At 41.5% G+C, this 11,263-nt stretch overlaps 2 protein-coding genes across 2 annotated transcripts; one reads left to right on the top strand and one right to left on the bottom strand.

The window, feature by feature from the left end:
• Positions 1-4,073: 4,073 nt before the first annotated feature.
• On the bottom strand, positions 4,074-4,990 carry LOC108157348. Its single transcript, XM_017289368.2, has one exon. The coding sequence runs from the start codon at positions 4,874-4,876 to the stop codon at positions 4,112-4,114; it is 765 nt and encodes a 254-aa protein (XP_017144857.1). The 5' UTR covers positions 4,877-4,990; the 3' UTR covers positions 4,074-4,111.
• Positions 4,991-6,147: 1,157 nt separating this feature from the next.
• LOC108157347 (very low-density lipoprotein receptor-like) lies at positions 6,148-7,312 on the top strand. Its single transcript, XM_017289367.2, has 3 exons — positions 6,148-6,264; positions 6,321-6,660; positions 6,717-7,312. The coding sequence occupies exons 1-3, from the start codon at positions 6,204-6,206 to the stop codon at positions 7,234-7,236; spliced, it is 921 nt and encodes a 306-aa protein (XP_017144856.1). The 5' UTR covers positions 6,148-6,203; the 3' UTR covers positions 7,237-7,312.
• The last annotated feature ends 3,951 nt before the right edge of the window (positions 7,313-11,263 follow it).

The following is an 11,263-nucleotide window of genomic DNA, read 5'->3' as shown; positions in this document are numbered from 1 at the left end:
AGTACAATCCTTTGTCGTTTGGGGCATGGGCATGGGGCGAAACAAGAAAATTCTTGAACATAATTAAGGAAAGAAAAAATGAAAAATTTTCTTTGAATGTAGGTCGGCTCTTGAAGGGATTAAGCAATTAGAAGGAAAAAGAAAATAATGAAAAATCTTCCATGAGCTAAAGGAAGCAAGCAAAAGCTCTGTTCCCTATATTCTGATGGATTACTGTCGTTCATCCCATAGGTAGAGGGTCATCGACTAAACAAAAGAAGAATTCAACTTTAATGAAATCTATTGTTGTCTAGAAAAAGCATATGTGTGTGGTTGTGTGGTTTTTATTTTGGTTTTCATTTCGTTTTGTCAAAGCGAAAAAAGAAAACAGCAAAATATTACATAAATTTCCACAAAGTTTCTTTAAAATAAAATAAAAGTCAACTGTTGAATAAATGCAACATGAAATCGATAAAGCTGTACTCATGGACATTTGCTTTAATAAACTTTTGAATGGAATTTCAACAGATATGCATTTATTATTTGATAGGAAATTCAATGCCCTGTCAATGCTTCTCCGATTTTTGTGCAGTAATAATTACATAGTTGAAAAGTATCATTGTCAAAACCTGCAAAATGCTATCATGTATCACAATGTGAACTGCGGATCTTATTCCAATTTAAATAGCAACTAAGAACCATTCAAACAAACTACTGCAAGATCTATACAAAACTGCATCTTCATATTCATGTAAAAAGAGGCTTCGAAATAGCTTATGCTCTCATGTATAAATAATCCAATTGCATGGCATAAAAAATAAATTGCAATTAAAGCCCGTGATACAAAATCAACAGCCCGAACAGGTGCTAAAAATGGCTTTTAATCATATATGTATGTACGTACACAGCAGCGCGAAATTTAAAGCAATAGCAAGAGTAGGAACCCAGGAAGAGCTAGCACGTATACGCAGTGTGGTACGATAGTATTCAATTGAAAATCAGGCACAAGCCCAGGCACTGGTGCCAGCGACAAGCGATACTGGGAAGGACCTCCATCTCTCCAAAGGAAAAGTGGCTGGCTGTCGAGGAGGAGAAGGCTTCCTTAATGGCCCAGACGACAGCATTTATGGCATGGCATGCTGGCTCCACAGCTGGCTTTCGTCGCTTGGGTTCTACTTCAGGCGTTGCTAAAAATTTATTAGCCCACAGATTTATTTGTTCAATTGCATGTCGCCGGAAAGCATGGGGGAAAGTCACGGTTTGATGCGGAGGCGTTTTTAATGGCATGGCTCACCAGAGGTGATTGCCGGAATATAAAAGTGCTTCCAGAATTCTGAATGAAGGACTGGGCTAACTCTTGAACCGCTCAAAGAGGATATATTTAGCCTTGGATATTTTTCCCTAATTGTTATCCAATTAAACAGTTATTTCGTTGAAAATTTTAAGCCATAATTAGATACACGCATGTCCATTCCCGAAAAAACATTGATACCTTTCCATAATTGATGTGGTTTCCATTATAGACTGTGGACCTGCCCTAAATAGTCTGACATTTAACTGACATTCGAGAAAAGTACCGCCAGTTTTTCCTCCCCTCGTCAGACTTGGAAAAGCTGCTCAAGTTTTATTAATAGCAGACGTCCGAAAAAGGATATCAGCTGAATGAGAGAGAGCGAGCTTAACATTCCTTTTCTTTCAATTATTTACCCAAGAAATAATTGAACAAAGAGAAGGCCCTTGATATTTGTGAAAATTGTCATCGATATCGAATCGACTTAGTAATTTCAAGAGATATTTGCGCCATGACAACGTGGCCGAAGGTTACTCTTAATTGGTTACATAATTATCAGCAGCATTTTTGACCAAATGCAAATTCACATAATGGGAGGCATTAAAATTTAATTACATTTCACGAAATTCAATGGAAAATAATAGGCCGCCCCCCCACCCTTTAGGCGAACGGATTGCGGAGGCGAATATATACGGGGAGTGAAATAGAAGATGGTTGTTTAAACAATTAATTTTCCATTATTATATTCCCCCGCAATTCATTAAAAATATCTATTTATATTCATTGATATTTAAATTCAAAATTGTATGTCTTTTGTCGGTGGTTTTTAATGGATTCATTTGCATAAGCTTATTTGTCGGTTCCTAATATTATTCTCAGTGTATTTTGGTCTGTTTGCTGTCCACAAATTCCCTGCGAGATTGTTGCAGTGTTATCTTGCGTTGCCTTTTTTCCCATTGCTGTGCATGTTTGTTCTTGTCCACTGGCTGTGCATGTGTCAGGGAGAGAGAGAGTGCGTAGGGAGAGACGACTCGCTCAGAGAGGATCAAACGGCAACAGATGTTGAGAGCGCGCGTTGAGAGTGGGTGTGGGTTAGAAAGAGAAAGATAGACATGCTAACTGCGTCGCTGAGAGAGGGAGAGCAGTTGCTGTTGACACTACTACAGATCGAAATTCTGCTGGAAACCCGAGATATACATATGTATGTACATATGTATACGTTTTTATATGTATCCTGCACAAAAATATGCGCACAAATTGGAGACTTCACCTTACAATTCAGGTATATTTTAACCACAAAAAAAAAATTGTCATACGAGAATACCAAGAACTACGTTTCTTTTTCCCACAGACACAGTCTCCCACGCAATTATGCAACCAACCACTGACGGCAGTAACAAAGTGTTGTTCTGTTCTGTGTTCTGCGGTTATGAAAAATAACGAGCACATTTATCAGGAAAATTGTTGTTTTCTTGTTGTTGGTTTTTGGCTGCTGGCTGCTAGGACTTCAACTATGTTTAAAGAATTAAAAGCAATCCAAAGCGAATGGAATTTATGAAATTAACATAAGTTGGATCCCCCTAAGGAAATTTGCAATTGGCGAGTGGCCCCCGACAAAGAATTGAAGTTCACTGAAGTGTTCACAAAGGCAGAGAGGAGCTCAAGTCTAAAAATATTTCATGGAAATTTCAGCGAGAGAGAGAGGGGGGAAGTCGTAGAGATGTGTTGGATGGATATTTATTTATTTGTGCCGCAGGTCTTTACGTTTGTTTCCCTTACTTTTGTCCATATCTCTGTGTAATCGGCCAGAAGGGCTTCTGATAAAACACACAACACAACGAGGGGGAACGTTGTGAGTTGCTGCGGAGACCGCAACTCTACAGTTATACCCGATACTAAGTCAGTATGGCTCTCCTCCGGCAGACGCCGCTAATATTAAACGACACGACAAGGAGTGCGTGCGAGAGAGACAGAAAATCAGTCTGAGCGTGACGTCGGGGGCTGCGTAGCCAGTGCAAATTGATTTGTTCCTTTTGGCTATAAAAATGATCTGATCTGATCCAGATTCAGCAATCTGATAGATATGGTCATTATCTATGATTCTGCGTTTTTAGTTTTCTCGAATGTGCAATATTGTGGATGCAACAGATTTTCGTCCTTTGTGGGGGCGGAAAAGGGTGGGGCGAAATTCTGATATATACGTTTTATAGTGAGATCTAACAGAAGTGCGGATACCAAATTTGGTTACTCTAGCCTTAATAGTCTCTGAGATTTGTGGATGCCCCAGATTTTCGTCCTTTGCGGGGGCGGAAGTGGGCGGGGCGAAGTTTTGAAATATTTTTGTAGCAGTGACATATCACAGAAGTCTGGATCCAAAACATCGTTGCTCTAGCTCTTATAGTCTTTGAGCACTAGGCGCTGAAGGGGTCGGACGGACGGACGGACGGACGGACGGACGGACGGACGGACGGACGGACGGACGGACGGACAGACGGACAGACAGACAGGGCTCAATCGACTCGGCTATTGATGCTGATCAAGAATATATATACTTTATGGGGTCGGAAACGATTCCTTCTGGACGTTACACACATCCACTTTTACCACAAATCTAATATACCCCAATACTCATTTTGAGTATCGGGTATAAAAAGGCCTCAACGAGAACTTGTGTCGCTAAAAGCCCAAAGCCTAAAGCAAACTTGGACATGTACAATGTTATCCCGAAGATTGGTGACCAGAAAATCTGCACACGTCAGCAAAGTGTTGTTTGTCTTGGGCCACGGATAAGAATGGAAAGAAGGAGGTTTAACGAGAGCTTTAATTTCAAGAAATTCGCTTCTATATTTCAGGAATATATCTCTTCTGGAAGAAACTCTTTTGTAGTTTTCCGGGATTTATTGCAGATTTGATGCTCAGATCGCGCACAGCATAAAGAACAAGGACAGCGATCATGCGGATCATATAGAAGAAAAGGGCAGCCAAAACGATAACCGGCACCATACGTTTCTCTTGGGGCAGGGGCTGCAGACGTCTGTCGTGGACAACGGTGATGGTAAAGACGACGATAAGCATGAAATACAGCAGGCTCACGATATTAAAATAGAACATCATAGTTTCATTCCCGGTTGCAATCCGTGTGATTAGCAACGAGGCTAAAACAATGATTGCCGCAATGCCCAGACCCAGCATCGTCGGTGAGCCCGGCAGAAATTTTAGCGGCATAAAAATCCCAATCACATAGAGGCAAATACTAAGGAGTACGGCCACCGCCAGGATGCTATACGTCCAGGCCATCGTGAGGAGCAGAAAGTCCTGACTGAGCACGCTCAGTGTCAGGGCCTCGGCGGCGATAATTCCGAGCACATAGTTGATCGGAAAGGCGTGGGTCACAGGCACACAGAGCAGGGTCAGCAGGCACCACAAGGCGATGAGCACCCACACAGTGCTGGACACTGGAAATCCGCTGTAAAAGTCATAATCGCAGGCCTTCACAATCACCAGCTGCAGGAGTCCAATCACGATGAAAATGACCAGGATGGAGTAGACTTTCTTGTAGAATTCCGGCCGCCCAATCGTCTGTGGTCCAGGCGGTAAATCGCCCATCTTTCTACATTTGGGAGGTTCCCGTGGGAGTCCCCTAGTCCTTTAGGTGTTTTATATGACAAATTTGTGGATTGACAATTCGTTCAGAGACTGCTTTCCTCCGACTCCTACTTCTCATGAATATTGAATGCTACTCGAGTGCTAATCAATGGCACGTGCCCCCTCCGGTGGCCTGTTGTGGCAAGACACTTTGCCACTCAGCCACCTGAGACAAGTAAATGTATGTGGGTCTGCCTTTTGGCGGCATGGCTTTTGCTGAATTTTCATTAGGTTTGCGGCCGTGGAAAAGCCATGCCAGCACGTGCAGAAACATCGCCAGAAACACCAAACAAAGTCTGGAATTAAATAAACATGAGTCAGCGTCAAAGAATATCCTCATTGTATCTCCGAGATTAGCCACAGCCTGGGACTCTCCTTATCCCTGGGGGATTCCATCTAATCCCCAATCATCGATTACAACGTGGCCAGAGACCTTTGCTTACAAAAAAAAAAGAACACACACACACAAGTCACAACAATTTGGCCATATTTTTATAATGCCATATTCCAGCCCAGATTAAGGATGTAATAAGCTTTGGTTTTGACACTGAAAGCCCTGTAAATGCCTATTAATCAAAGGTCCAAAGGTCACTTCTCGTCGATTACCACAAACAAGACAATGGGACGTTTGAAGAGATTTAAACCGACAGCAGCCACAGGAACCACAACGAATGTGACTCTGGTTCAAGCCACAGGAAAAGTAATAGTGAAATTTCTTAAAAATACAATGCAATTTTCTTTGTTTAACTGGGAAGTAGCAGCATTTCCTGAAGTAAGCATTCGTAGGCGGTGCAATCATTTGGTTCTTGAAATACGATTATATTTGATCTTTGAACTTTTAAACATTTATTAATTAAAGAAGATAACAGAATAGCGAACTTTAAGCAACTTTCAACCGGATCGCCTCAAAGGAATAAGAATAAGAATAAGAATGACTGATTTTCTGTCTCTCTCTCTCTCTCGCACACACTCTTTGTCGTTCAATGTTAGGGCAGTCTGGCGGAGGAGAGCCATACTGACTTAGCATCTTGTTTATTAATAACTAATTGATTGGCAATTAAGTACATACAGACAATATAAAGGCAGAGCGACGCGTCGTTCGTCGTCTGGTCTCCGATCACAACACTCTTCGTGTCTCTCATTCTCTCGCCGATTTATTGCGTTCTCAACTGTGCTCTCTCCTGTCCCGATTAAGAATTCGCCCTGGGATAAACGAGTCGCGAGCTTAAGCCCGGAACGTCAAATCAGTCTTCGGCAAAACTCTCAGTGGTTCAGATCGCTCTTCAAAATGTACGAGTACTTTTTATTAGGCCTGGTGATGATGTCTACACCTGCAACATGTAGCAGTGGCAAGTTCTTATAATGCAATAACTTGTTTGTATAATAATTTTAATATTGTTCGAAGACCATGGGAAATGTGAATCGGATCTCCTAGATTGGTTCCATTGCTGGGAGAGCAACGTCAAAGAGGGTACCTGCACGGGAGAGCAGAATAGCGCCTGGATACCAAGCTCTAAGGTGTGCAATGGACACGAAGACTGTCCGAATGGCGAGGATGAGTCCATTGTGTTGTGCAAACAGCATCCGGATCGAATGTTTTCCTCGTATTTCTACTGTGCCACCGGGGCAGTGATTGAATTATCGAAAAAGTGTGATGGAAAAGTCGACTGCTCGGACGGATCGGATGAGATGTCATCGATGTGCCAACCTGAAAAGAAGATAAGTCGTCGCGGAGAGTGTCAAAAGTATCTGTGGAATCTTGAAATTGTACTCTCTTCTCTAATTTCTCTTTTAATTTCAGTGATCGGTATTTTGACTGTCGAAAAAGAAAGTGTGTGCCTGCCGCCAGGCAATGCGATGGATGGCACGACTGTGCAAATGGATTCGACGAATCCCTGAATGTCTGCTACCAACAGTGGCACAACGAGACGCAGTTCCAGTGCGGCAATGGTCGGCTTATACCAGTTGAAAAAGTGTGCAACGGTTATTACGATTGCATCGATGGTTCGGATGAGCTGAAATCTGTTTGCGATACGAAAAAAAACCCAAACAAATGCCTGGAGCCACCAGCACCACTCTCGTTCACACTAGCCACCAAATATCATCATGGTATCAATGGAACGAAATATGTTTTGCCCAACGAGGTGGTGCAGGTACAGTGCATATCATCGAAAAAATTAAAAGACCCCCAAAACGGCTGGAATGTCTGCAATGTTTATGGTAAATGGCAATTCCCTTGGCCATGTTGTAAAAATAGAAAAATTAGGAATAAGAGTAATTTAAGGCATATTTGGCAGTCATTTTCTCAAACAAAAAACTGACATTCATCGCTACCCATCGTCATCATCATCCAGATTAAATCCTCTGAGGGCGTCAACTCTGATGACTTTCAATTAATCATTGGCCTTTTGTATCCTTTGTTGGGCACATTTGCCCATGTGCACATGTGTCATCTGTGGAATTTCTTAGGAGACAGATATTCGCTCCATTATGCAAAGTTTTTTTTTCTTTAGCCAGACATTTGTATCTCTTGTCTGTGTATCTGTGTATCTGTGACTATAACAAGCACACGAATCGGGCGAGACATCAAATTAATTCACCAAAAATGTAAATTTTTTGTGTGGCAAGAGATGGATTTCAGAGAAATCTCCAGCAATTTGTTCAACAAATGTTGGACTCAATCACTCCGAGAGCAGGGGCAGGCTTTCCTCCATTGTGTTTTGTTGTGCTTTGTCCTGTTTTGTCATGTCAACGCCATGAAACCAAGTTTGTAATAAATAAATAAAAAAAGTACCAGAAGAGGGAACGAAACATGTCAATAGTTTTCTAGTTGCAGAATGTCTTCAACTATTTGACAAAAAGTCCGCTGCAGACGGAAAAGTTGAGATAAAGTTTCCCCCTGAAAGTTGTCTGGGAAATGCATTTTATGTGTATCTCTGAGGGTTTTGGCATAGGTTGGTTGGCTTTTGCTATTGGAGATTTTTAAAGAGCTTCCAGATTCGTCTACAGGCCCTTGTCTCTTTAAGACGATGCCGCTGCTCAAACTTTGTGGCATCTGAATTTGGATGGTAACAAAAACATCATTTGCACACAGCACAATTAAAACTTTAACGATTATATGTTTGTTTGTCTTGCCAATATTGCAGAGACCGCTGAGAGAGCACGCAGCCAAACTTTTCAAATATCAAAAATTCCACGGCATAAGGAAACTTTTCGATTGGGAAGCGGGAGGGGACTTTCCAATTGCCAGCATCTATCTCAATATCAATATTGACTTGAAGAGAGCATCGCGAAGGACACAGACCAGGCTCTTGGCCTTTAAGCCGGCCCTTGACTTGAATGACCCATCTGCTGGGCTTAGCTTAATATTTGATAAAAGAAGCTTAATCACCCGGAGCCAAAAGCCAGGTGAGATTTGGCAGCAAGGCAGCGCTTGACAAAGGGAAATATTGCGCGCCTACAGAGATCAGAGGCTTCCATTTGCTTTGGCTTTGCTTCTGGCTTTAAAGTTAAATGAAAATCCCACGGAGGTTGCCAAGAGACAAGGGACTTCCCTGGAGGCTTTCCCCGAGTCAGATAAACATATGGTGGGGATATTGAGATTTAATCAGGACTCAACCCTGAAGAGTGGGTGCCTTAATCGTACGGATTTCGAAGGGCAAGGGGGTAAGGGTCTTACCATTACCATTTTTCATCTGAGGGCATATGTGTCCACCATAAGGCAGACTTTCCAAACTGCAATAAGCAATACCACAGGAATTCTTGTAGATTTCTGCGAATTTCATGCAACAAGTTGTAGCAACTGGAAGTTGGTTGAACTTTGGTCTGTGGTCTCGTATCTCATGCACAGCTCAAGGCTATTTTAGGGTCAGGAGTCCAGGCCACATATAACTTAATGACTTGACATCATCTAGCTGAAATTAGTTTCAGCCAAAGAGACGGCGAGTGTCGGAGCGGGGAATCAGGGGAATCAGGAAACCACAGACTTGTGCAACAGCCTGCCTGGGCCTTAATTTGACAGCGGTCCGGACCCCTGGTTCTGGAAGTGAAATAAAGTTGTCCAGGGAGTTTTAATTAAGCACTGACGTACAGAGATTGTGTGTGGCGGACGGCCGATCCCTGATACGTATATCCCTTCCGCTTTCGAAAGGGCAACCCTGTTGACATTTGGAAATGCCGGACAATATTTAGTTTTATGCTTCTGAAACGCCATCATGTCGGTGGCTTAATGAATGAATGCAAAGTCATTTGAAGGACTCTGGTCCTCTGAGAGAAGATACCATTCCTTAATTGTTTGCCTCGTTGGCTGGCAAACACATGCATAACAATTAATTTCCAGCTCCTTAGCGTCCATATACATATGCTGTGCACTGTATCGTGACCCATGACCTCCCCCCGCCCACAGGCATCTCGCCAGCATCAGCGGGCGGTTCAGTGTGTTTAGACGTGCCTCAGGGAGACACAGCCCCCCAGCGGGTGGCAGCATATTAATTTTGTTTATTTCACTTCAATTTTCGCAGCATTAAGAGGTGTTGGTAATTGCCTCCATTTATGGCCATAACCGGGGCCAGCAGCATGCCATAAAAGTTTGTATCACTTTGTAAGGGTTTCGGGTGTCCAGCCCGTGGGGGTCGGGTCTTCTGCAGAATGCACACACATGTGCGACGCCCTCGAAATCGATTTCAACTTTCATTTTGGTTAGCTTTTGGCCAAAGTTCTAGTCATCAAACGGGAGAAAATTGGTGCGCAAACAAACTTTATCGATTACAAATCGACTAAAAAATATTATTTGGATCTGAAGGGCGTTACAATTTTGCTGAAACTCCTTTTATAAGTTGTCTAAACCAAGGCAGAGGCATGACTATGCAAGAGGAACACCGATTGATTGTAAATTTGTGTGTTTATCGATTATTAATCGTCTTAAAATTCATTAGACTACATTAGATTACATACTGGTTGAAACCATTGAAGGCCCTAATATGATGCCTTTTCCATCATTTCATAATGGATTCTTTGGAAAAACCTTTCACAAAAATTGCAATACCTCAATGGACAGACATTGCGATTTTGATCTTGCTTCGAACTGATAATTGAAAATGAAATGCTTTAGAAAAAGTATTTCAAAAGGAACGAAGAAAGAAATAAACAAAAGAAACAAGGTCTGAAACACAAAGGTTTGCGTCTGACGCCTGAAAATGTGAGATAAAAAGACATTTTTCTAGAGAAATTCACAATGTCCTTATAAAAAATGTCCTGAGACTCCTTTTCTTTGCTCGAAAGTCCAATGACTGCATTCCAGAGAATGCCTGGAGCCTGGGGGGTGGATTTTCTCTGGAAAATATTGGCAAAATGGGCAATCACGTTGGCTGTCTGTCAGTTTTTGTGGGCGGATAAGCAGATTAATTGCTGAGCATTTGAATACACATAAGATGACAGTTGATTCAGCCACCAGATGACAAATCTGGGAAGAGTGTATGCATTATAAATCCTGTGGCACTCGTAGATATTGAAATTCGTGCCACATGACGTATGCGCAATGTGCAGCCATCGGCAAAACCCCAGCCTCAAAAGTATTTGGAGTGAGCACGATGGCAATGTCAGCAGCTGTCAGACTCGTTTTGAAGTTTTATATTTCATCAAATGCTGCTGCCACATGTCGCAACTGGGATGAGGGCATGGCCATTTTTGTTTTTTTTGGGTCTCTGAAGATTATCAAGTTGTCAGGCCCAGAGAGAGAGAAACATGCAGTCGCATTGTCTGACTGCGAGTTAATCAAAAGATTAACTGAGACGTTGCGTCGCGTCGGCTGTTGTTAACAACTAGGGCCAGAAAATTTAATTAAATTTTCAGCACAGTCTGCAACCAAAACAAAAATAAAAAGAAAAACCATAAAAAAAATTTGGTCTATTTGGGGATGCGTGGAAGGACGTGGTTCTTATTAATTTTGGTGTTTTTTTTTTGTGCAATGGTATAAAGTTTTTGAGTTTTCTAAAGATTTTGTGGTATTTTTCTAGTATTTTTTTTGTATTATTTATAGTAATTTTTCTGGTATTTTTGTGTAGTATTTTTCCGGAATATTCTACGATTTTTTCTGGTATTTTTATAGTATTTTTTGAGGTATTTTTCTGGCATTATCTAAAGTATTATTAACTTATTAATTTTGAATACTTTATGCAATAGAACATTATTTTTGTGGTACTTATTTTTTGGCATTTCCTGTATTTTGTCTGATATTTTTTAAAGTATTTTTTTGGTATTATCTTAAGTATTTTTTTTTCATATTACTAGCAATTGCATTTCCAGTGTTTTCTCTGATATTTTTGTCTAGTATTTTTCTGATATGCCATA

This window comes from Drosophila miranda, chromosome 2, assembly GCF_003369915.1.
Source record: "Drosophila miranda strain MSH22 chromosome 2, D.miranda_PacBio2.1, whole genome shotgun sequence".
NCBI lineage: Eukaryota > Metazoa > Arthropoda > Insecta > Diptera > Drosophilidae > Drosophila > Drosophila miranda.
This window is presented reverse-complemented; position numbering and strand designations above follow the sequence as displayed.